Source organism: Littorina saxatilis, linkage group LG16 (assembly GCF_037325665.1).
Source record: "Littorina saxatilis isolate snail1 linkage group LG16, US_GU_Lsax_2.0, whole genome shotgun sequence".
NCBI classification, from domain to species: Eukaryota; Metazoa; Mollusca; class Gastropoda; order Littorinimorpha; family Littorinidae; genus Littorina; species Littorina saxatilis.
In genome coordinates, this window is record NC_090260.1 from 43,383,490 (window position 1) to 43,409,348 (window position 25,859).

A 25,859-nucleotide genomic window follows, 5' to 3' on the forward strand; every position below is an offset into this window, starting at 1 on the left:
TACATAATATACCCCATGTTAATTCAGACCTCTATCTGTGCGCTTATGCCATGGTAAAGTTAACACAATCTTGGCTTAATTTCTCATGGTGTTTTTTTTGCGTTACCCTGGTTTGACGTGGAGTGAAAGACTGCGCTTACTTAGTTAGGCCGGCAAATTCCAAGGCAGCGGCGAAGTGGTAAAAGCTTTGATGTAAAAGGGTAAAACCTGATAAAAAATGCTGGCGCTGGACCCGAGTACGCTCCCCCAGTATGAAAGTTTTTGTCTTGTGCACGTGGATTAAAAAAAAAAAAATTATTTATTTATTTTACACAATTAAAAAAATTATTAGAGTAAAACAAGAATTAAAAAAATCACTTGGATTAAAAAAAAATATATATTATTTATTTATTTTACACAATTAAATAAAAAAAACTATTACAGTAAAATAAAACATTAAAACGTTCATAATAAACAATAGTAAACAAGAATTAAAAAAAAAATAGACCGCCCATGCCGGGAATCGAACCCGGATCACTTTGGTCACTGTGTGTCCCTGTCGCTCTCTCTCGTGCTCTCTTGTCTCTCTTTCAGTCTCACCGAGACAAACACTGCATTGTTGTTTCTTTGCCGAGACCAAATCCTCGCACCCGCTGGCTGGCTTGTAAATCACGCTTTTCTTGTCACTCCCACGCAAAAACTCCCACCGTAAAGAGTGGCTTTTGTGTTTTTTTGGGCATTTAGGTCCCAGGTAACATTATGAAGTTTTAATACGATCAATCGGACCTATTATCAAGTTAGTGTATCAACTTTTGAAAGAACTGCGCCCAGTAGTTTCCCAGCAATAAGCTGTTAAGTTGAGACGAACAGACAGACAGACACACAATTAAAGTCTGCAGGACCCTAGTACTGCGTACTCGGGGATTAATTTTGGGATTTAACCTAATTAATTTTGGGCTAAATGCCTAAAAACGTGGAGCGAAAGGAAAATGGTGCGAAAGGTAAGTTGGGCAATGTGGATGTAAACCTCCCATAACTCACTTCTCAAGTAACGTCTTTATGCATATTTATGTGTGTGTTTGTCTGAATCTGTGTGTGTATGCAAGTATAAGCTGTGTGCATGCATGTGTGTGTGTGCTTTTCTGTTTGTTGTGTCAACACACACACACACACACACACACACACACATAGTGAAGTTTAGTCATTTTCACGATTTAAATTTCAATATGTACAGCGCAGCAGAGTCGTCCCTCGTTGCAGAAACAAGCATCACAGGATGTTTCGTTTTCTACTTTCGCTATCTCACTTTCTGTTTAGCTGGTTTTTCTGAGGGAAAGTGAGGGTGGGAGGCGCTGTTGTACTTCGATCTTCGTACACCTTTTATTACATTTTGTTTGAAAACAACAGAGTATAAAGATGTATTTTTTAAATCGACTTCGCAAACAAATTCATACGAAACTGTGTCTTAATAATCGTTATCTATCAGTATGTGGTTCTTTGCAAGTTTGGCAGACGACGCGTAACTTTGGTTGACAATCAGGTGAACATGAGATGAAATGTGTGAGTTTTAAGCAGTGCATCTGTTGTAGTTGATGAAATAGAGCTGTTGGCTGCTTTTTGACGTGTAACGAGTGCGCACAAACTCAGCTTTCACTTTTGTTATCTTTGTGTGTGTGTGATCTTGCAAGTAGCCATTTTGTATGCGCACGGCAGGCTGCGGAAGTTTTACTTTGAAGAAGGGAGGCTCGGGATGGGAAGGGGATGCCAAAGTTTTGAGATTTTAGAAGAGAAGTTCATCAAGCGGTAATCTTGAACTTTAGCGTGTTAAATTCACAGCTCAGAATCCAGTGACATTCTTTACTTATTTTTGATAAAAGTCCATGTAAGCAAGCCATAGATAGAACATTTGTCGTGAAATTAATTGACGGATTGAGCTCCAAACTTAAGCATAATTAATTAATTTGGTTGTTCAATCGATCGACGAAAATGCACCGAAAATGGCGTACGTTGTCAACCATGTTCACCCCTCCCCACCCCCCACCCTCCCCCCGCCCCTGATCCTCCCCACCTCCCTCTTCTATTTCTACCCCCCACTAGCTATCACTGAACCCCCGGGCAGTCTTGTCTTGTCTTTCCATTACTGCCCACAATCAACAGTAGTGATTATTTCGGCACTTGATGGGATGTTGCGCAAGTCCAGTAAAGCAGCGTTTCCAGCATCCAAAAGTCCATTAAAGTTCACAGGTTGGGGAGTATGGGGGGGAGGGGACATGAGTCACAGTGGCTGCTGGTTTAGTGCGAGGCGCGCGACACAAAGGTGTCGACAGTGCGGGCCTCGACGACAGCTGCTGGTAGAGAGTTCCAGTCCTTCACTGTGCTGGGTAGGAAAGCGGCACTCCGATACTGAGTGCGGCAGGTGATGAGGCCGAACTGCTGGCAATGGCCTCTTCGCTGGCGTGGTGGTAAGGGGGCCAGCTTCGACTTGATGCCCGGACAGTGGACGATGCTGTTCTTGATCTTATAGAGCATCGAGAGGCGGGCAAGCTTCCTGCGCTCCTCCAGAGACTGCCACCCAAGGGAGTCCAGCATCCGGCTGACACTTGACGTGTTGTGGTAGCGGTTGCAGACGAATCGGGCAGCTCGTCTCTGGACGGCCTCAAGCTTGTCGATGTTCTTCTGGGTGTGCGGGTCCCATACTGACGAGGCGTACTCCAGGATAGGCCTGACAAAGGCCTTGTACGCCTGCTCTTTCACGGATCTTGATGAGATCTTCAGATTGCGCCGCAGGAACCCCAGGGTCATGTTTGCCTTGCTGACGATGTTGTTGATATGGTCGTCCCAGCACAGGTCACTCTGAATGGTCACACCCAGGTACTTGACCGCCTTCACTGTCTCCAGTTCTGATAACACCAGCTGCAAATCATCTTCGCAACTCTCTCCAAGTCTGCAGAATCTTCACTTTGATGAAGGCGGCAGTCTGAAGAAAGAAGAAGAAGAAGACTCGTACGGATAATTCCTTCTTTGACCCATGTAAACGAAATGCATTTGTACAGTTCATCGGAGTTCATTCCGTAACTTCAAAGGGATCTAAAATGACTTGTTATGATTACAAGTGCAGTTTCTACAAATTTGGAGACTTAAATGCCTCTGAATTATGAGCTATGAATTTAACACGCTAAAGTTCAAGATTACCCATCAAGCCATATTTTATACATCAGATTTGAGGTGTAATTGTATGGAATTGGAAGTACAATGCCTTCCCCTTTCTACTTTTCCTACATGTATATTATTTTGATGAAATAGTGGGCTTTTTTTACCGGATAACCACTGGGTTAAATGTTAAAGGCACAGTAAGCCTCCCGTAAACCATCACATATACTGTCAGGCTTTTACACGGGACAGTACAAACACCCTTCCATTTGAACGCTCACCAAACGGGAACATCCTAGGTGCCCTACGTAAAGAGCGAGCAATTTTAAAGAATTAATTTTGCGGATTTTATCCTACATACGTGAGAGAGACACCCGTGAGATAATAATCGTTCAAATCACACGTGTGTATATCATGTAAATGAGGTCATGTCAAGCAAGTCTGGCAGGGACCTGTTTTTCCACTGCTTCTGATGCCAAAGTCACCGAGACAAACGTCATTATAGAAACAAAAATTGCGCTCGCTAATTACCCTCAATGAATCTTTAGAACTAACACGTCACGCCACACTTTGAGAGTGACGTTTCTTTGCTTTGACGTAATAGATTGCACGAGGCTTTAGAAGAGATCGAGGTTCCAAAACAAGCGTCTTCATTTTAGCTGCCTCGACTGCAAGACATTTTCAGTAATATATGAAGTCTTATATCGCGCGCGTATCTCCAGACTCGGACTCAAGGCGCAAGGATCTATTTTTTATGCCGTGTGAGATGGAATTTTTTACACAATACATCACGCATTCACATCGACCAGCAGATCGCAGCCTATTGGGCGCATATCCTACTTTTCACGGCCTATTATTCCAAGTCACACGGGTATTTTGGGGGACATTTTTTTATCTATGCCTATACAATTTTGCCAGGAAAGACCCTTTTGTCAATCGTGGGATCTTTAACGTGCACTCCCCAATGTAGTGTACACGAAGGGACCTCGGTTTTTCGTCTCATCCGAAAGATTAGCACTTGAACCCACCACCTAGGTTAGGAAAGGGGGGAGAAAATTGCTAACGCCCTGACCCAGGGTCGAACTCGCAACCTCTCGCTTCCGAGCGCAAGTGCGTTACCACTCGGCCACCCAGTCCACAATATATAAAATATACACGTAAATACAGTATGTAGGATAAACAGAATACTACATGGCTTGCTGTGTCGTACCAGATTTACACTCGTTGCTTTTTCAAATAGTGAACAGCTCGCTTTCGCTCGCAGTTCAATATTAAAAAAAACACCTCGTGTAAATCTGGTACGACACAGCAAGCCATGTAGTATTCTCTATGTGTAAATCTGGTACGACACAGCAAGCCATGTAGTATTCTCTGTGTCTCCAACACAATCAGACCGTGGTGCGTTTTGGCGCTATAGACCTAACTTTTAAAATCTAAATGATAAATTGACAGCTTGTTACACAAACATTCTTAAATCATAAAAGAATTCTTTTTTCATCAAGACAAGATCCGTCCCCTGTTTCTTACAGGCGAGATTGGTGAGTGGGCTGAGGAAGTACCATTTCTTGGGCACACCTCACCGCGAGTGACACTAGCCGACGCTAGGTAGCTTTGGGCTTGCTCGCTTGGCGAGAAAACATGGCGGCCAAGCAGTTGCCCATCCGATTGACTGTCCATGGTTTTTTACCGACCAGTGCAGACGACCTTTTCGGAATCAACCAATGGTGTTTAATTCTTGCGTAGCTAGCCATTAAACCGTTTCATAGACAATCTCGCCTCTTAGCTTCACGAGCGGCTAGCCGAAAGAATATCTCGCCTGAAAGAAACACGCGTCAGTACAATTCGAAGTTTTGAAAGTTTAAAAAAAGAAAAGCCCGGAAGCAGGGTCACGCAAGGTCGTGGTTCTCGTAGCAGACAATGGTTTATCGCCAGTTCCTCTGAACAGTCAAAAGCTATCGATCGCTAGAGTTCTTGTGAGTACCACATCCGTTTGTTTCGTGCATAGTCAGAGGAACATAACGTGCTATTGCAGATAAGCTCACATCGAGTCGCATTCAAATTACTAACTGACGACTACATTGTGAAAAAGGGAAACTGGATCACACGGATTCACGATGGCTCAGGGGTAGGATAAACTACGCAATAATAAATTCTTTGAAAATTGCTCTCTCTTTACGGAGGGCACCTGGGATGTTCTCAAGCGGTGAGTGTTTAAATGAAAGGGTGTTTGTACTGTGTGTAACAGCCTGACAGTATCTGTGATGGTTTACGGGAGGCTTACTGTGCCTTTAAATCTATACATGTATATATATAAATTAAGTTAATACCAGGTGTGGGACTTTTCCGCGAATCCGCGGATTTCCGCGGACACAATTAACTTACAAATTCCGCTGGAGTAATCTATTTTTTCCACGTCCCATTTCATCACAGTATCCCTATAACTTGTTGACTGAATGATATGGAGAGAAGTGAAAATGAAACAGAACACTGGAGGCTTGAGAGTTAAATTGTGCTGAATGAAAACTCCTGATAACTAATAGTAATTTTGAGCTTCAATGCATTGGGGCGTCACTTGGATCATAAGATATGCGCTGAAATGGTTGCGATCTGCTGGTCGATGTGAATGCGTGATGTATTGCCAGTATTGGATTATGGATACATGGTTCATTACGTAAATATGCACCATTACAATGTTACCATTCGCGGAAAAGTCCCATCCCTGGTATTAAACAGGACTGGGTGGCCGAGTGGTAACGCACTTGCGCTCGGAAGAGAGAGGTTGCGAGTTCGACCCCGGGTCAGGGCGTTAGCAATTTTCTTCCCCCTTTCCTAACCTAGGTGGTGGGTTCAAGTGCTAGTCTTTCGGATGAGATGAAAAACCGAGGTCCCTTCGTGTACACTACATTGGGGTGTGCACGTTAAAGATCCCACGATTGACAAAAGGGTCTTTCTTGGCAAAATTGTATAGGCATAGATAAATAATGTCCACCAAAATACCCGTGTGATTTGGAATAATAGGCCGTGAAAAGTAAGATATGCGCCGAAATGGTTGCGATCTGCTGGTCGATGTGAATGCGTGATGTATTGTCATTTGTGTAAAAAATTCCATCTCACACGGCATAAATAGATCCCTGCGCCTTGAGTCCGAGTCTGGAGATACGCGCGCGATATAAGACTTCATAATAATGATAACCATGGTTGTGTGAAAGGTTTTTTTGGTGTTTTTTTGTGTGTGTGTGGAGAATGTCTTTTTTACCCGATCCAAACGAGTTGAATTTTAGTCTCAGAATGCACCAGATTGCACAGATTTTAATGTACCATTTAAACAAAATTCGGGGGAACATGCCCCCGAACCCCCCTAGAAAAAGGGATTTCCTCTTTTTTCATCACAAGAGATTCCCACCCCTGTAATACTTATGTTATAAGTATGAAAAAAGGGTTCTAAAGTAGTAAAAACCAATGACAGAGCTACCTCCCTCGATGATTTGATCAGTTAATGTGAGAACAAATACTAAATGTATTTGACCAATGAATTCATAAGCCTAATTAACAAATGAATGTTGAATGACCGCTAATTTAATCCAATGCTATGGAAAAATTCTGTTGCAGATTTGTTGCTGTGTCTTGGGGTTATTTTGTGGTTTACACTTGTTCAAATGAGAAAAGGGTCTCCAACAGTTTTGCTAATGATTACATAGCTGCACATATCTGGCACTGTTGAAGTGTTCAGCTTTGTGATCTAAAAAGATGGCAATCAAAATGTTATTGGACTCTTGTCTGCTCTCTTTGAAGTACATGATAGGACATCTTGGACCGACACCTGACTATATGCATCAGACACTTGAGGCAGTTTATCGGACCTCATATATGAGTGATGTCTGACGTTTAACGACATCCGTGCGAGTTATGGAATTAGCTTTTTTTCTTGCTTTTTTTCCGTTCATCACTTCATCAAGTTCATGGGCTGAAACTCCCACGTTTACTCATGCTTTTTGCACAGGTGGGTTTTGACCCTGCCATTTAGGCACTTTCGGGGGAAGCATGCAGGGTGTTGTTGGCAGGTCTGCATGTTTACCAGGCGTCCCCATGCAAACAGGAGAACCCCATCAGCTTTTTCTCTCTATACTTCCCCTTCCAATAACAACCTTTGAGTGGTCGTTACAGACAGGTTCAACTCTGTATTTGGGCTGTTCCATTTTATTTATTTTTTATTTGTGCAGGTCTGCATGCATACCAGGCGTCACCATGGAAAGAGGAGAGCCCCATCAGGAGGTGACCTACACAGTAACTCAGGGAGTGGTACCCAAGACAGAGAGCCTGCATTACCTGATTGTAGACGACGACACGTTTTGCGCCTGGAAGAGTTTGGCTCACAGGCTGTCACTGCCCACTGACTCTCTGGTTGCCGACTTTCTTCTTCAGCAGTGAGGCTCCGCAGTTTTCAATTTTATGCTGGAAACTTTCTTTCATTGTTTATGCTTAATTAGACAATGGAGCCCACCTTTCAAGGCCTAAACAAAAAAACACTGAGAAAAATCAGGTCTAAAAAAGGAGGGAGGGGTAAAGTTACAGAGGTTATGATCAGAAATTCTCTGGAAAAAAAGGGTCTTCGGGCAGGGATGTAGCTCAGTCGGTAGCGCGCTGGGGGGGGGGGGGGGGGGGGCAGGAATGGGGGAGGTCTACAGTACTTTATTTTTTTCAGGGAGGGGGAGGGGAGGGGGATTGCAGGCAAATTCAGAAGTGCTGTTAGTCAAACTGATTTTAACCAGCCCTCCCCCCAAACCCTGGATTAGGGTAGCCCAATCATCCCTTATTTTTCTACCAACCCTAAAGTGCTGTTCACATGGCAGATTTGCAACCAACTTTGGAGCGATTATAGTCGGTGGCAAGTCAAATCAAAATAATTTTTCATTTTCATTACTTTATTGTCCCATCGCTGGGAAATTCGGGTCGCTTCCTCCCAGTGGAAAGCTAGCAGCAACGGAGTCGCGCTACCCAGGTGTCTGCGTGTTTAGGTGTATTCAGCCACCTGCACTTATGGCAGAATGACCAAGGTCTTTTGCGTGCCATTGTGATGACACGGGGGTGGGACATGGCTTCCGTCTCTGGGTCTGCACATAAAGTTGACCCGTTTCCGTCCCGGCCCGAATTCGAACCTGCGACCTTCCGATCACAAGTCCAGTGCTCTACCAACTGAGCTACCCGGGGCCCCGTGCCCACGTGAACAGCACAGACGAGTTTTAAGCGGTGATTCTCGTCAGACTGTACCATCCGGGATTGTCCTGTCGTCTTCGTTGTTTTCTGGAAAAGGGAAGTTTAAGCTTGGGTTGGCTAGAGCAAACCTATCAGTAAGCGCGATAAGAAAAGTCTGCGTAAAATCTTTGACAAGTTACGACCGAGTCGAGCAGTGCTCAACTGAGTTTTGGAGTCGCTGCTGAATCTGGCCTAAATCGTACCTAAACCGCTGGGGCTGTTCACATGGCAGACTTTTCGCCGACTTGGCCTCAACGGCTCGGGAAAGATTTTCAAACGACTAAAGTTAGGGAAAAGTTGGTTGCATTTAAGTCTGCCATACCACCTACTCTGAACAAACCCTCTGTAAGGTTCACAGAAGGCAGTTCTTATTGCAACCTAAATTTGGAAGGGTTTGGCTAACATAATGTGGGTACATGTATCTCCGTACTGACTCCCTACTTGCTGACCTTCTTCTTCAACAGTGAGGGTTCAGTTTTAAGATAAATTAACATTTTCAGTCTAGGTTCTAAAAGGGGGATTCCAGTATTTCCACTGTACATTACAAGGTTGTCGTCACCAAGACTGAGACTGGTCTCAAAAACCGGGAAATCTTTAGATGATGCAGTTGTTTTTTATTTCAAACCCTCGAAGTATTCTCCCTTAGCGGCTACACACAGTTTAAGTCGTTGGACCCAGTCAAGAAATGACCGTTTGAAGTCGTTTTTTGGCACCTGGTTCAGACACTGGAAAACAGCCGATCCGAGGGCTGATCGACTGTCAAATCGACGCCCAGCCAATTGTCTTTTCAGATGAGGAAACAAAAAAAAGTCACAGGGTGCAAGATCAGGAGAGTAGGGAGGATGTGGCAAAGTTTCAAAGTTTTCTACCTCCAGGTACTCTTTCACCACCTTGGATTTGTGAGCAGGTGCGTTATCATGAAGTAATTTGATCCCTTTCAATCCTGTAGTTGGTCTGGCTCTCTTGTAGTAACGAACGATGCCAGCAAGAACTTTTTCCTTGCAGTACACCCCAGTGATGCTTCTGCCTTTTTCGCGTGGTTTTTGAAAAATGACGCCCTTTGTGTTATAAAATATTGTGTATAAAACCTTCTTGCCGGAGCGACTTTTTCGCACGATCCGAGGGGCATTGGCACCTTTTTTTTATCCATGCTTTGTTTTGAGCTTTTCTTTTTGGCTCAAAGAAGTACACCCAAGTTTCGTCTCCAGTCACGATCTCATCCAAGCGTTTTTGATCACATCCGTCGTATATCTTGAGTAGCCGTTGGGCAAACGTAACCCTACACCTCTTGTTCTCTTCAGTGAGGAAATGTGGTACCCATCGCGCGCACACCTTTGTGTATCCAAGTTTGTGTTTTAAAATTCTCAAGACAGACGACGACGAAATGTCCAGTGTTTCGGCGATAAAATGACTGCTCACTCGGGGATCTTCATCAACTAACCGTTGCACATGGGACACCATTTTATTGTCGGTTACAGGTGGTTTCTTCACTTTTCCCCTTGCATCTTCCACAGACGTTTTCCCTGTTGAGAAATGCTTTGCCCACCGAAAAACTGTCGCGCGAGATGGTGCTGTGCCTGGGCTTACAGTTCTCAGCTCTTCAAGTATGTCACCGGCCGTTTTACCAAGTGCCATTCTTATTTTGATGTAGGATCGAAAATCCTTCTCTGAAAATGTGCTTTTTGCCGCCATTTTTTAGGCCAGTGTCTCTCGCTTACATGACTAAATACACTGTATCTTTACGAAAACACAACGGATCACAAAGAAATTATGCACAATAAAACGTTATGTACCAATCTTGATAATGACGTCATTTGTTATAAATGTCGTCATTTGATTCTGTGCAAAAAAGACCAGTCTCAGTCTTGGTGACGACAACCTTGTAATTACATGAAGAAATCATCAATGTTGGAAACAAAAAAACTGATCATCTTAACCCTGTGCTTGTTCTCCCTTTCTGTAGCTAGTACGTGTGTGTGTGTGTGTGTGTGTGTGTGTGTGTGTTTGGTGCTACACTTTACTGTACAATCTCAAGAACTCATAAGAATATGGGCCATTAATAAGTGATCATTATCATTGTCCTTAGCTACAACAAGACGAGCGCTTTGACCTTGACCCAGTGCGTACAGTGCAACGGATCCCTCACGCAGTACTGCGTCCAATGCAACATCTACATCGGACAGCCCCAGGCCTTGACGTCGCTGGGAGACATTGAGAGGTCTTCGTGCAGCTTGGAGGAACTGTGCGGGGTTGGAAGTATGGCCACCGGTGGGCCGATCATCTTGAACGTCACTGAGGCTGTGGGGGACCCGTCTGTTAACGCGGTTTGTTCTCAGGTATGGCTATGGTACAGGTATGGGGAACCGGAAACTCTAAATCTCATTTTTTGTTGAAGCCTAATAGACTATTTTCGGAAATAACTAAACTAAAAGAGTGAGTACGTGGGGGACCAGTCTCTAAACGCTTGTGTGTGGTGGGGGAGGGGGGGCAGCCTGGAGGAACTGTGTGGTGCCTGCAGTTTGTTGTGAAACACTGAAAGTACACCTGCAATGTAGGGCCAGTTTGTTGTCATGGTTAACAGATGACAAGACCAGAATACAAATCGTCAACCCAATGCGGACTATAGGATTGCATATCAGCATGAAACCTTAAACAAGTCGCTTAAGGCGAAATTACTACATTTAGTCAAGCTGTGGAACTCACAGAATGAAATTGAACGTAGTCCGCCGCTAGTGCAAAAGGCAGTGAAATTGACGAGCCTGTTTGGCGCGGTAGCGGTTGCGCTGTGCTTCATAGCACGCTTTACTGTACCTCTCTTCGTTTTAACTTTCTGAGCGTGTTTTTAATCCAAACATATCATATCTATATGTTTTTGGAATCAGGAACCGACAAGGAAACCGGCACGGTTGGCCTAGTGGTAAGGCGTCCGCCCCGTGATCGGGAGGTCGTGGGTTCGAACCCCGGCCGGGTCATACCTAAGACTTTAAAATTGGCAATCTAGTGGCTGCTCCGCCTGGCGTCTGGCATTATGGGGTTAGTGCTAGGACTGGTTGGTCCGGTGTCAGAATAATGTGACTGGGTGAGACATGAAGCCTGTGCTGCGACTTCTGTCTTGTGTGTGGCGCACGTTATATGTCAAAGCAGCACCGCCCTGATATGGCCCTTCGTGGTCGGCTGGGCGTTAAGCAAACAAACAAACAAACAAACAAGGAATAAGATGAAAGTGTTTTTAAATTGATTTAGAAAATTTAATTTTGATAATAATTTTATTTTTTTTTAATTTTCAGAGCTTGTTTTTAATCCAAATATAACATGTTTATATGTTTTTGGAATCACAAAATGATGAAGAATAAGATGAACGTAAATTTGGATCGTTTTATACAAAAAATATTGTTTTTACAATTTTCAGATTTTTAATGACCAAAGTCATTAATTAATTTTTAAGCCACCAAGCTGAAATGCAATACCGAAGTCCGGCCTTCGTCGAAGATTGCTTGGCCAAAATTTCAATCAATTTGATTGAAAAATGAGGGTGTGACAGTGCCGCCTCAACTTTTACAAAAAGCCGGATATGACGTCATCAAAGACATTTATCGAAAAAAAGAAAAAAACGTCCGGGGATATCATACCCATGAACTCTCATGTCAAATTTCATAAAGATCGGTCCAGTAGTTTACTCTGAATTGCTCTACACACACACACACACACACACACACACACACACACACACACACACACATACACCATGACCCTCGTCTCGATTCCCCCTCTATGTTAAAACATTTAGTCAAAACTTGACTAAATGTAAAAATAATGAATAATTCAATAAGTTTGTTCGTCAAAATTGTCATTAAAATCAAATTTTCGTTAACAAATTTGAAATGGAGTTGCGAATCATAAATATGCATACCAAAAACATAATTTGCTTGATAATATGAAATCGTTGGTCAGTGCTACTAATAGCACTTAGAATATATAGATCCCTTTTTAACTAAAGACTGGCAAAAGCTTAACAGAAGAATACCTGCCAAATGCAGCACTGCTGATAAAAAAAAGGTAGTGGCCCAGGCCCTGTTGCAAGGAGCAGGGGAGGTAACTATTGAGCTGTCATGACAAGGGAACTACTGCATCAGCCAAACAAGCACTGATTTTGTATTTAGCTTCAACATCATTGTTTATCTTGCGCCTTAACATTTCTTACATACTGCTTGACTAAAATCTTACAAACATTGACTATATTCTATACAAGAAACACTTAACAAGGGTAAAAGGAGAAACAGAATCCGTTAGTCGCCTCTTACGACATGCTGGGGAGCATCGGGTAAATTCTTCCCCCTAACCCGCGGGGGGACTGCATCAGCCAAACAAGCACTGATTTTGTATTTGGCTTCAACATCGTTGTTTATCTTGCGCCTTATGGAGTGACAGTGCCGAGTGTAATTTGTTGTTGTTGGTTTTTATTAAAATGGAGGGGCCTTATAGAACAGAGCGCCTTTTAGTCCTGAAAATACGGTACCGAGCTGTCATGACAAGCGAACAACTGCATAAGCCAAATACGCACTGTTCAGTATTGAACTTTCTTCCCACTGTCTTAATTACTATTTCATTGTGGGATTCTTTTCAAATTATACAGATTTCTGTATCCAAAGTTTTATTTAAATTTTTTTATTGGGGGGGGTTGTTACCTGAAGTCCGGATCAATATTTCCTGAGTTCACTGTTGGAGCAAATATGCGCTCCGACCCATGTTATTTTGTGCATAGATCACCACCCCTGAATCTATATCCTGTCTTCTTGTCACCAGCTAGTTTTGTTTGACATTATCTTTACGGCCGTATGTATGTATTTCTGTTTTGACAGATTTCTGAGGATGATGGAGAGGAAGATGACAGTGTGACCGAACTTGTGATGCCTCCTGTCTCACAGTCCTCAGCTGTCTCACAGTCCTCAGCTGTCTCACAGTCCTCAGCTGTCTCACAGTCCTCAGCTGTCTCACAGTCCTCAGCTGTCTCACAGTCCTCAGCTGTCTCACAGTCCTCAGCTGTGAGTTCCTCTGCAGCCCTTGTACAAGTTAGTTTGGTCATTTTGCTTTAAATGCTTTTTTGTGCATGACCTGTACACTGCACCTTGCGTGTGTGTGTCTGTGTGTGTGTGTGTGTGTTTAGGTGTGTATGTGTGGTTGTATACATGTACACAGTCATGTGTGTGTGTGTGTGTGTGTACATGTGTGTGTGTGTGTGTTTAGGTGTGTGTGTGTGTATGTGTGGTTGTATACATGTACACAGTCATGTGTGTGTGTGTGTGTGTGTGTGTACATGTGTGTGTGTGTGTGTGTGTGTGTGTGTGTACATGTGTGTGTGTGTTTAGGTGTGTGTGTGTGCACAGTGTGGTTGTATGTATTCCACTTCCATTCCAGCTTCTGCACTAAAACAAGAAACACAGTAAACTCCTATCTTTCCTAAGCTTACACAACATTGTTTACAAACAGTAATTGTGATTAGCTGGTGCCTTATTTCCTGACTTTTCTTTTAATATTGAAAACAAAAAATGGTTCATTGGATGTATTTTTTCCCTCACAGATTACTAGCAGTGCGGCAGCAAGGGATGAAGACAACAGCCTCTCTCAGTCTCACGTTTTCACTGCAGGTTCTTCCCCAGTAAGTCTTGCTCATATCTCTATAGTTTGGGGGAAGATCAGTTTGTTTAAAGAATAAATAAATAATTGTCAATTGCTAAAAAAAAAGAAAAAAAAAGAAAAGAAAGTCTCGCTTATCACAGTCACCCACACTTGTTTTATCTATTATCCACAATTTTAACTTATTGAAGGTCCAGAGATACCCTCAGGGGAACTTTTGAGAGTCCCGAGATCAGGAGGGTCTTTTGAAGTTCTGTGAGACCTTCACAGAAGTGTTATTTGTGATGTTGGTAAGATTTACTCCGTAAGTTTGCGTCAGAACAGATCTGACAGAAAGTATTCTAGTCTTCAAAATCCAGCCAACAAGTGTACGTTCTTGACCGTTCTGTATGGAGACTAGCAAACAAGTAATCAAAGGCACTGGTCTAAGGACTATGTCCGGTCAGGAACACAAGCTGCTTCTTGTGTGTGACTGTGTACGTAAGCGACTGTGTACGTAAGCGTTAGTTAGAGTGCCTTGGACAATGATGAACATAAAACGATGAGCTTGCGGCAACCACCCTTTGTTGAGGATGAAAGTCGCTTGTTATTCTCTCAGGTGCCAGGAGATGGGTGCCGTATAACTCTTGCTTACTCCATTACACAAGTCGTAGGCAGTTGGAGCCCTTTGCAGACCTGGGAACCCATACGATGTCGCCGTATTTTGTACGCATGATTATCTAGAATACGATCAGTACTGTCATGCGGTGGGGAACTAACCTCTCTTTTTTTTCTCTCTTTTTTTCTCTTTTTTTTCGGGGGGGGGGGGGGGGGGGGGGGGAGGGTTGTTGGTTGGTTGAGGTTCGGGATTCATGACATTTTTCAGTCCCACCCGTGTAGACTACTTTTCTTCCCAAGCGCATCCCGAAGCCGATTCAATTATTTTGACACATGATTACAGTTTTTGTAAGTAAACATTGGAAAAAGCATTTGTTTTAAATGTTTTGGTTAACACAATTAGCGTGCGACGGACGCGTGTGAAGCATGTTTCAATCATGGAGATTCAAATGTTGTGTGGAGTACGCTCATTTTTCTGAAAATACACCAAGTTTGTCTGAGCACACTCACAGTGCAAAACAGGGCTTCCCAGGTGTGGCTTTGGGTATTTGATCTTGCAAACAAGTATAGTCTGAAAACCAGCGTCAGCAGTACACATGATAACACAAGTTTAGTGCATTCAAGTAAAGGGTATCGCAGAACCCCTTCAAGAATTTCTAGTACGTTTTTTTTTTTTAATTCTAGTGCGTAAAGGAAGTAGGGACGCACAGTTTTGGGAGCTCTGCTCATATTTTGTTTGATTGCGCCCTTGAATGGCTGTTCAGCTTGTTTGATTGCGCCCTTGAATGGCTGTTAAGCTTGTTTGATTGCGCCCTTGAATGGCTGTTAAGCTTGTTTGATTGCGCCCTTGAATGGCTGTTAAGCTTGTTTGATTGCGCCCTTGAATGGCTGTTAAGCTTGTTTGATTGCGCCCTTGAATGGCTGTTAAGCTTGTTTGATTGCGCCCTTGAATGGCTGTTAAGCTTGTTTGATTGCGCTCCTTGAATGGCTGTTAAGCTTGTTTGATTGCGCCCTTGAATGGCTGTTAAGCTTGTTTGATTGCGCCCTTGAATGGCTGTTAAGCTTGTTTGATTGCGCCCTTGAATGGCTGTTAAGCTTGTTTGATTGCGCCCTTGAATGGCTGTTAAGCTTGTTTGATTGCGCCCTTGAATGGCTGTTAAGCTTGTTTGATTGCGCCCTTGAATGGCTGTTAAGCTTGTGTGATTGCGCCCTTGAATGGCTGTTAAGCTTGTTTGATTGCGCCCTTGAATGGCTGTTAAGCTTGTTTGATTGCGCCCTTGAATGGCTGTCAAGCTTGTTTGATTGCGCCCTTGAATGGCTGTTAAGCTTGTTTGATTGCGCCCTTGAATGGCTGTTAAGCTTGTTTGATTGCGCCCTTGAATGGCTGTTAAGCTTGTTTGATTGCGCCCTTGAATGGCTGTCAAGCTTGTTTGATTGCGCCCTTGAATGGCTGTTAAGCTTGTTTGATTGCGCCCTTGAATGGCTGTCAAGCTTGTTTGATTGCGCCCTTGAATGGCTGTCAAGCTTGTTTGATTGCGCCCTTGAATGGCTGTCAAGCTTGTTTGATTGCGCACAAATCCGGAGTTCAAGTCACTTGTTTGTTTTCTCATTCATGGGCTGAAACTCCCACGGCTTTTACGTGTATGACCGTTTTTACCCCGCCATCTAGGCAGCCATACGCCGATTTTGGAGGAAGCATGCTGTGTATTTTCGTGTTTCTATAACCCACCGAACTCTGACATGGATTACAGGATCTTTTTCGTGCGCACTTGGTCTTGTGCTTGCGTGTACACACGGGGGTGTTCGGACACCGAGGAGAGTCTGCACACAAAGTTGACTCTGAGAAATAAATCTCTCGCCGAACGTGGGGACGAACTCACGCTGACAGCGGCCAACTGGATACAAATCCAGCGCGCTACCGACTGAGCTACATCTCCGCCCGCGTTTAAGTCACTAAACATATGTCTCTCTTTTCGGGTCAGCACAAATCCGGAGTTTTAGTCGTACACTATTCACTAACAGACCTGTTTACCCTTCCGGATTGTCTGGAATTATTACGGATTTGGGGTTTAAATTCCGGTATTACGGAAATCTACCAAAACTTCCGTAAATTCCGGATGAGAGGACCTTTTCCGCGCGCGAAAATTCGAAGTCAAAGTTGTGGTAGTCACCAGGATTGTGATTTCAAGGCTGACCGGAACAGCCTTGTCTGCGCATGTGCACAGCAAGGTATTTGTCGGATTCCGCGCGGTTTTGAGATCGACAAAATGCCAACCAAAAAAGCGAAAGTTGTACAGAAATATCGGCAAAACTATCAAGTCAGGTGGCGGTGTCTGGCGAAATCTTGACTTACTTGACTTATTCCTGTAGACTCCCTGTGGAGCATAGGGCCGCAAAAACTTTTTGTTGCGGTTTCTGTAGCAAGTTGGTTTTTTTTGGCGGGGTGGAGTTGCTAACCCCACGCCCAACCCTCCTCCTTTATCCGGGCTTGGGACCGGCTGACAGACCTTTAGGGTGCATCCAGGCGGAGTTCTGGCGAAATCTAAGAAGAGCGAATCACATGCATTTTGGTGATCGACTTGAGATCAGTGCAACAACAAAGCTAGTCAGTCAGGAGTCACGTCGCGGCACATATTCCCGAGGTTAGACGCAGCATTAGTTTTAAATGCAGTACACAAATGAACATGGAAACACCAAACTATGTTTGGCAAAACATGAGCCTGCTTCGCATCGAGTTTATTTGACCTAGGTCTCTACTTTGACAGAATCTCTCAGACCTGCAAACCGATCTCTCGCTACGGTCAGTCACGCCAGAGACATAGATGTAGGTCTATGGTCACGCTCATCAGTGACTTTCGCTGTTGCCGAAATTCAAGTCTTTCTGAGTCTAAAACTGATCTCCATTAATAATTCTCCAATATAGCAAAGATCACAGTTCTTTGAATAAAAAAACTTACAAGAAAATATTTAAATGAAATAAACGATTCGGTCCTCTAAAATTAAAGGTTCAGCTTCTGGAGAGATTGTTATTATGACTGGATTTAATGCAGGATGTCTGATGTGACAGAATGTAAGGTGGTTTTGTTCACATGCACCTTGACTGTAAATAGTTGGGGGGGGGGGGTGTTACGGGGGTTTCTCCGCCCCCCCCCCCCCCCCCTCTGCTGTCAAAAAAAAGAATAGTTGTCTGTGGAAAAAAAACCATTATTTAATACTAACTTTAAAAGAAATAATGAGTGGCTGCTGACACCAGTTGATCATGTTTAAAATCAAGGATAAGCCACAAATTGTTTATAAAATAGCTAAAATTCTTCAGCTCCAACCCCTGTACCCCAGGTTGTAAACCCCCCCCCTCTGGCTCTCTTGCTCTGCCCCTGAATACTGTGTGTGGTGTTTTTTTTAGATAAAGTAAACTTGTCTTTGTTAACTTGTTGTGGGTTTGTGTGTGTGTGTGTGTGTGTGTGATCAAGCTTCTGTGTGTGTAATACAATGCTGTTAAACATGGTTATCATCAATTTCGTACTTGTTTTGCATGGTAAGCGTATCGTTTTTGAGCTGGTTTAAGGTCGATAAAATAGATACAGGCAAATCCGGATAAGACGAAATTGAAGGGACCGAATTGTTATTGTGTCCTATCCGAAATTTCGACTTGGTCATAGTACAGTGGAACCCCTCTCTAGCGACCTTGAAAATGTTGACAAAAATCGGTCCTTATGGAGGGGGGTCTTTACAGAGGGAGGGGGCGGGGCCACAAAGAAAGTCACCTCAGATTTTCTTAAAAAACGAAAACAGAGAAGTTTGAGTTGCTGACGACCGTTTCCTCAAGCAAACTGCTTCGATTTCATGTTTGACATTGTCGATGGTGTCCACCAGTTCTGGTGCATGTTTCAATGCAAAAAGAGTTAGTTTCTGAGCAAGCATTTCTTTACAGCAGTCCCTGCAATGATGAAGGCCCTCCGAGAAAGAGAGTGAAAAATCGGCCACCGTTCTCGGCATCGCGTATCTGTGTGTAACCTCTTTCATTGACAAGATACTCTTGTTTCCCTGCAGCCTTGACCAGTGAGTCGGTTACCTAATCTGTGAACCCTTCAGTTGTGTTGCTTTGTCAAAAGTTAGACACAGTCAACTAGTTTTGCTCTGAGTGAACAGCACCAAACAGTACATGGCTGGGGGGAGAGAGAGAGAGAGAGGGGGGGGGGGGGGTAGCTGGCTAAACTCAGTGGGGTGTCCGGTGTCACTGAAGTCAGCAGGAAGAGCATTGGAGAGAAATAGAGAGGTGTACTCTTCCAAACAATTTCCAAGGATCAGTTGTCAGGGCTTAGGGTAGTCAGTGAGAGCGGTTTGTGTACAGTCCGACTGAAGAGTGAAAAGTCACTGCCACAAGATCGGCATGCAGTCAATAAAGCCAGACAAGAAGAATGATTATGACATGCGGCTCTATCTGCTGTTTTTTTTTTTTTAATTCAAACTGGTTTTCAACGCTTATTCTCACAAAGCATCTGCACACCTGCCTCTGCCTCTGTGCTGTGTTTGTGTGGCTGCTTTCGTATGATGTCAGTGCATGGTGAGTGCGTTCACTGCCTTGTCACCACTTCCCCACCTTTTTCAGAATGTTTTCTTGGAGTTGGATAATTCTCCTTACTCCTCGCCCCCTCCTTACTCCTCGCCCCCTTCTAACTTCAGTTCATACTTTATTGCGTGCCGACTGACCAGTCGGTGTGGCGTCCGTGTAGAGAAGAAGGGAATAAGGTTACACAATGCGCTTGTGTGAGACGCCAAGTTTCGTGTTTCGAGTTGCTGTAGTAAATATAGAGTAAACTTTGTCTTTGGGACTGACTTTCTGTTGTGTGCTATCCGTCTTTCGACTTACGTAAGAGAAATCCCATTTCGAGCTCAGGGTACTTTGTACACATAGATAAAGAGGGATAATTCCGGACCAGAATTTCTTTGTGTGCTAAGCGAATTTTTGACTTAACCGTTTGTGAGTTAGCTGGATTTGCCTGTAACTGAAAGATGCCTCAAATTACTGGAAAGTACCAGTTGCATTCCTGATTTTCATTTGGTCTGCTCTAAACACGTCTCTCTTTTCAGGTCAGCACAAAGCCGGAGTTTTCAGCAACTACAGTGAGTGATGTCGGAGTTGTCTTGAAGGTCACGGACACCAACAAAACCGTGACTGACCCCGTGCTTCCAACCAACCGTCAACTTGTTGAAGGTGATCTTCAATCTCAAACTGACAATATTACTGCAGAAAGCTGTGACAAAGTCACCCGCAGTGAAGATCTGGGCAGTGCAAGAGAAAACCAGGCTCAAAACTGTACAGCAGCAAATGTGCAACTTCCATTGCCTAGGAAAGGAGTACGAACGCGGGCACAGAAAAACAGCAGCCGAACTTTTGCCGACCGTATCATCATCGTTACCGACGAAGCAAAACACAGAAGAGTTCAGACGCTCACACAACCTCACTCATCAGTGCGGCAGGCAGCGAAACAGCAAGCAAGCTCTTCACCTCAAGGTGACCTTGCTGCCAAGGTGAAGGTCATCATGGCTGAAGAGTCAGCAGCGGAGGCAGAATCTAGTCAAGCATGGAGTTCACCCGTGAAACTGAAAAACAAAGCAAACGTTGGAAAGCGGAAGAAGAAAGAAGCGCTGACTTGTGAGGTGTGCGGTAAACAGATTCGGTCGAAATACGAGCTAGAAGGACATTTGAGGATACACAGCGGTGAAAGACCCTATGCGTGCCCGCAGTGTCCGGCCCGCTACACTCGCTCGTACCACCTGACGTGTCACCTCAAAACACATGACCCGGTGAAGCCGTTCCGATGCCAACAGTGCCCCAAACAGTACGTCAGGGCGTGGGACCTTAAAGAACACGAGACCTCACACTTGGAAGTCCGGCCCCACGTTTGTGAAACATGCGGCTTTGCCTCCAAGAGTGAAACCAACCTCAAGCACCACAAACGCGTCCACGTGAAAACCACCAACAAAACCTACGTCTGCGCTCAGTGCGGAGCAGGCTTTCGTTGGCGGTCAAACTTTGTCAACCACGTGAGGATCCACACAGACGAACGAGCGTTCGCGTGCCCCCACTGTCCCAGGAAGTACGCCCAGTCGGGAAGCTTGAAGAAGCATCTGCAACGGAAACACGTGGCGAACCGACCGCGGCCGTTTGTGTGTGAAATCTGCGGCGCAGCTCGCTACGAGAAATGCCAGTTTGAGAAGCACATGAGGATCCACACAGGCGAGAAACCGTACAAGTGTTGTGTGTGCGGAGCGGCGTTCATCCAAGACAACGCGTTAAAAGGCCACATGAAGATTCACACGGAGACGGCAGGGAAGAACAACTGGTGCAGTTTGTGCGGCGCGGCCTTCAAACGGTTCGCCAGCATCAAGACTCACATCAGAAAAGTGCATAAGGATGTGTCAGAGTTTTCCATACAAACTGTGGAGATTCAGATACAATAAGGTGACACGCTGCAATATATGTGTGATTAGGAGTGTAGTATTTGAAGGCGAGTCCATAGTATTGGCAAAACTTCAGCTGTTTTGGAGGTTGGTGTTTGATGATGTGTCGAAGCTTACCACCTTAGAAAAAGAACTTTAGGTATAAGACACTATTCAACTCCATTTTGTGATAACTGGCAAAACTTCAGCTGTTTTGGAGGTTGGTGTTTGATGATGTGTCCAAGTTTACCATCTTAGAATAAGAAGTTTAGGCATAAGACACTATTCAACTCCATTTTGTGAAAACAATTCGGCCCACTCTCTCCGATGTGGCCAGGTCTTTACACAGGATAAGATCATCCCTCCATTTGGTCACATACCAAAAATCAACACCCCAACAGCGACTGATTGCGGTGGTGAATTCGATAATTTATTTTAATGAATCAATTTCTTAGCCAGTCATGGCTTTTATGAAATTAATTCTTAAAAATATCCCCATTGCGCTCAGAGCGCATCCAGGTTGGTCTTGTTTGGTATGTGACCAAGTGGAGGTATAATCTCATCCCATGTAAGGCCAAAAAAAAAAATAGGTGTGGTTACGGTAACATAGCCAACAAAAATAGGGTAGGAAGGTAGGCAATCACTTTTTTTTTTAAACTTTCTAATGTGTACAAATTAAACCTACTTGACAGGGAAATAAGTGTGCGACTCGGGCGCTTTCGCTTTCATTGCATTTTCTGCACTCGTTTTCTAAGTTTCTTGTGTGTGTTTTTGTTGTTGTTGACAAATGTAATAAAAAGTTATAGGGTCGGCCCCTAAAAATAGGGTAGGTCGGGTTACCGTAACCACACCTATTTTTTTTTTAGGCCTAAGACTTGAACAAGTTAGTAAGATTAGTAAGAGCCTAGGCTTTCAGAGATAGTGAGCTAAACACAAGAAGAAGTGTGACTAAATGTGTTCCTTGTACTTTTTCTAAACTGTTAAAAGACTGGACACTCAGCTGTTAAGGCCAATAACAACAAAATGTTGGTTTAGGGTAAAGTGACCACCAAAAAAAAGGGTCGATAGGTACATGTAGGCTTTTACATGTAGGCTTTTTATTTATTTATTTATTTTTTAATTTAGTCAAGTTTCGAAGAAGGTTACTTCCCTTAGTCTCAGTATGGTTCGCAAAATGTGCCAAAAACTTTGTTGTTTTGTTTTTAGAAATGAAAAAAAAGTGTTAGAGTCGGCGGGAAAAAAAGTTGCAGTCGGGTTACCCTAAACAGACATGGGATTCTTCCGTAAATTTACGGAATTCCGTAAATTTTTAGGCTCCAGGGATCATTCTTGAGATTCGTGCAAATCCGCTGAGAAAATTTTGGGGTATATGTAGGTATAGACCCAAGTTTTTCGGCCGGTCCGCTGATCGCGACGCTCTATTCCATACTATTCTTGAACGGTTGGTTCCTAAAACGGTCAGACTGTTGCTGGTCGATCCGTATGGAAACGCGCTCTTTGACTTTGTCTCCTACAGTCACCGTTTCAACGTAGCTATCGGGGATTCAGTATAAGCATACCGTATGAGAATGATTCGGCGCCATTTTTACATCGCTTCGAGCCACCTGCCAAAATGATGAGGAAGCTAAAGCGAGACGAAACCGTTCTAGCCCGGGAAATTGACCAGCAGAAGTACAAGAAAAATCTCTGGAGATTCGACTGGCTCGATGAAGTTGTATCATTGAGCTGGAAATACGAGAAAGGCCAGAAGACACAAGACGTGAAACTGAAAGTTGGCGATGCTTTTGCTAAAATCAACTTGCCGGGAAAAGCTCAGTGCACTTTGTGCAACGATGTTAATGTTATCAACTACGGCTCCAATGGAAAGACTGCCCTCAAAAGCCACTTGAAAAGCAACAAGCACTTGACTATCCTGAAAACCCAGTCGGGTAATCAGTCACTGGGGTCGTTTGGCACCGACAAGGTAAGAACATTGAAACCACACCATCACACGCCACCACCCCCCCCCCCCCCCCCCACCCCCGCCTCTCTCTCTCTCTCTCTCCTCCTTATTTTGAGTCTTAGCGTAAAATTAATTTGAGAAACATGGGAAGGAAGAGAAAGGGGGGGGGGGGGGGGGGGGGGGCTATGATTAAGCTGAAATATGCATTTCAGGGCCATTTTTGTGTGTCTAAAACACTAAAAACCTTCAGCTTTTGGGGGCGAAGCCCCCAGACCCCGACCAGGGGCGTTGCCCCTGGACCCTACTGGGGGCCTTCTGCGGCCCCCAGACCCCCACCTTCTTTTTCCTTAATTATCACTTTTTCTGAATCCCATGTCTGCTAAACCAACATTTTTATGACATAAGACATAAGATAATTTATTGTCCATACAATTAGTTACAATGGATGGAAAAGTGTGGTTCATCTGCTCTTAAAACAATGTGGCCTAAGCGAATACTATTGACAGATGTGTCTTTTCCCATAACCAATATTGACCATGGGAAATCCAGCTATGATGAGGGTGGCTGTGTGTTGTCCATAGTAACAGAGAAAATTCAGCTTTGCACTTGCACTTTTTGCAGGCATTAGTGTTTGGAGGTGTTTTCAAGCATTTCCCATAGCAACACCAGGGATGTTGCTACACATTCATACATGTATGTAGGACTAATGTCCTGAGCTCTTCAGCATCAATAGGACATTTGACCGCTTTCACAAAATGTCAATAGGACATCATGATTTTGTGCAAAACACTGTCCATGGAATGGCTCCAACATCATGTGCACACACACACACACACACACACACACACACACACACACACACACACACACACACACACACACACACACACACAGTAACCTTGAATGGTTGAAAACAACGTTAAACACCAAATAAAGAAAGAAAGAACACACACACAGGATATACACAGAACATTAGTGCGTATATTGTTTTAATTGTTTAGTTTCAAACAGGACAAAAACTAGGTGGGTGTCTGAGTTTTCCATGGTAACAGCAGACTTTTATCTATGAGGGAGAATTCTATCCCTGGGAGCTTTGTGTGTAAATGCACCAAATGTTTTGAGGGGGGGGGGGGGGGGGTTAGATGATTGTTAAATACAGTTTAATTTGTTAAAGTTGTTAAACATTTTCCATTAATGTTTGTTTCTTTGTTTTACTTTCTTTGAGTTATAGTTAAAATATTCCATGCAGTACAATACAAAATGGCTTGAGTCAATACAGTTCGGGATGATTTTTTTTAAGTTGTTACTTTTTCCAATTGTTTGAATTTTTTTGAGTTAAAGTTTAACTGTTGTTCTCTGTTAAAGTTAATCAAGTCAATAAATTTCAGGATGACAGCTGTATTCACATATATATGCATGTATACATGAAAAGAAACATGTGTACTTGCAAATTACGTTTTAATTTATGTTGAAGGTACCGTCCTTATTGTGATTGTGATTGTGGTCGCCAACTGAGATTCTCTAATGTGACCAGGACGTAGGATGAGAGCATTGCTCCACTCACACACACACCCAACATCAAGAGATTCTCTAATGTGACCAGGACGTAGGATGAGAGCATTCCTCCACTCGCACACACACCCAACATCAAGAGATTCTCTAATGTGACCAGGACGTAGGATGAGAGCATCCCTCCACTCGCACACACACCCAACATCAAGAGATTCTCTAATGTGACCAGGACGTAGGATGAGAGTATTCCTCCACTCACACACATAACCAACATCAAGAGATTCTCTAATCTGACCAGGACATAGGATGAGATCATTCCTCCACTCACACACATACCCAACATCAAGAGATTCTCTAATGTGACCAGGACGTAGGATGAGATCATTCCTCCACTCGCACACATACCCAACATCAAGAGATTGAAAGTTTCCTATGCAGATAAGAATTTTTTTTTAATTTTTTGCTGAATTAATTATTGCAGATTGATGTAAGTGTCAGTTAAGAAATGAATTCATCACAACTTTGCCTCTCAGAACCGCGATAGCACACATGTACCGTAGATGCACTGAACTGGTCAAAGGGAGACGACTGCATGCCAGCCATTATATCTGTTACTAGTGGTACCCGTGCTACGCACTTTGTGTGCTGCGCATGCGATGTCATTTTGTTGGTTATGTGCTTGTGAAAATGTTGTTTGCACCCCTCCCCCCCCCCCCCCCGCACATTATCCCGCATATAATGAATTATATTCTCTTGGTGAAAAATAAAATGTTAACCCTTACACCGGTGCAATTCTGTAACGCATGTTACATAGCCACTGGTGAATTAACAGAGAGAAAAATAACAAAAAACAGTCATATAGGTTTTCGCATCAATGGGAGGTAATCGGAACTGACCAAAAAGACTGCGCGACCGCACGCGACTATACAAACAAACAAAATAAAATACAGCAGGTATGGCGTTTGCATGAATCCATGATTACGTCTACATGAACAACAGTGATAAAAGTGCGCATCTCTTCCCAGCCGTGCAGCGCTTTGAAAGTTGGAAGCATTAAAATTTAAACGGGTAAAAAGCCATCGTGAAGATACGAAAAAAAGTATGACGTGTAAAATACTTAATGATTCAAACGCATAGTATAACATATGTAACTGACAACAGAAAATATATACATGGTTCACACACACAATCGAGTGCACACATCCATGCTTATTTAAAGTCATGTACACACATACACACATACATACATGGCATCAAGCAACACACAATTAAATGACACATATGGAATATGGAAAACGTATAATGGACATGAACATGGCAAGTAATTTACACTGTTACCTACTATAAA

The 25,859-nt window shown here is 43.6% G+C and overlaps 1 protein-coding gene across 1 annotated transcript in view; it reads left to right on the forward strand.

The window, feature by feature from the left end:
- Positions 1-23,064, forward strand: part of LOC138950015 (zinc finger protein 721-like) — a 44,124-nt gene extending 21,060 nt beyond the window's left edge. Inside the window, exons 5-9 of the mRNA XM_070321799.1 lie at positions 7,350-7,553; positions 10,469-10,718; positions 13,242-13,451; positions 13,961-14,038; positions 19,705-23,064. Coding sequence (XP_070177900.1) covers positions 7,350-7,553; positions 10,469-10,718; positions 13,242-13,451; positions 13,961-14,038; positions 19,705-21,078 — 2,116 coding nt within the window. The 3' untranslated portion in view covers positions 21,079-23,064. The remainder of the gene's footprint in view (positions 1-7,349; positions 7,554-10,468; positions 10,719-13,241; positions 13,452-13,960; positions 14,039-19,704) is intronic.
- Positions 23,065-25,859: the final 2,795 nt, after the last annotated feature.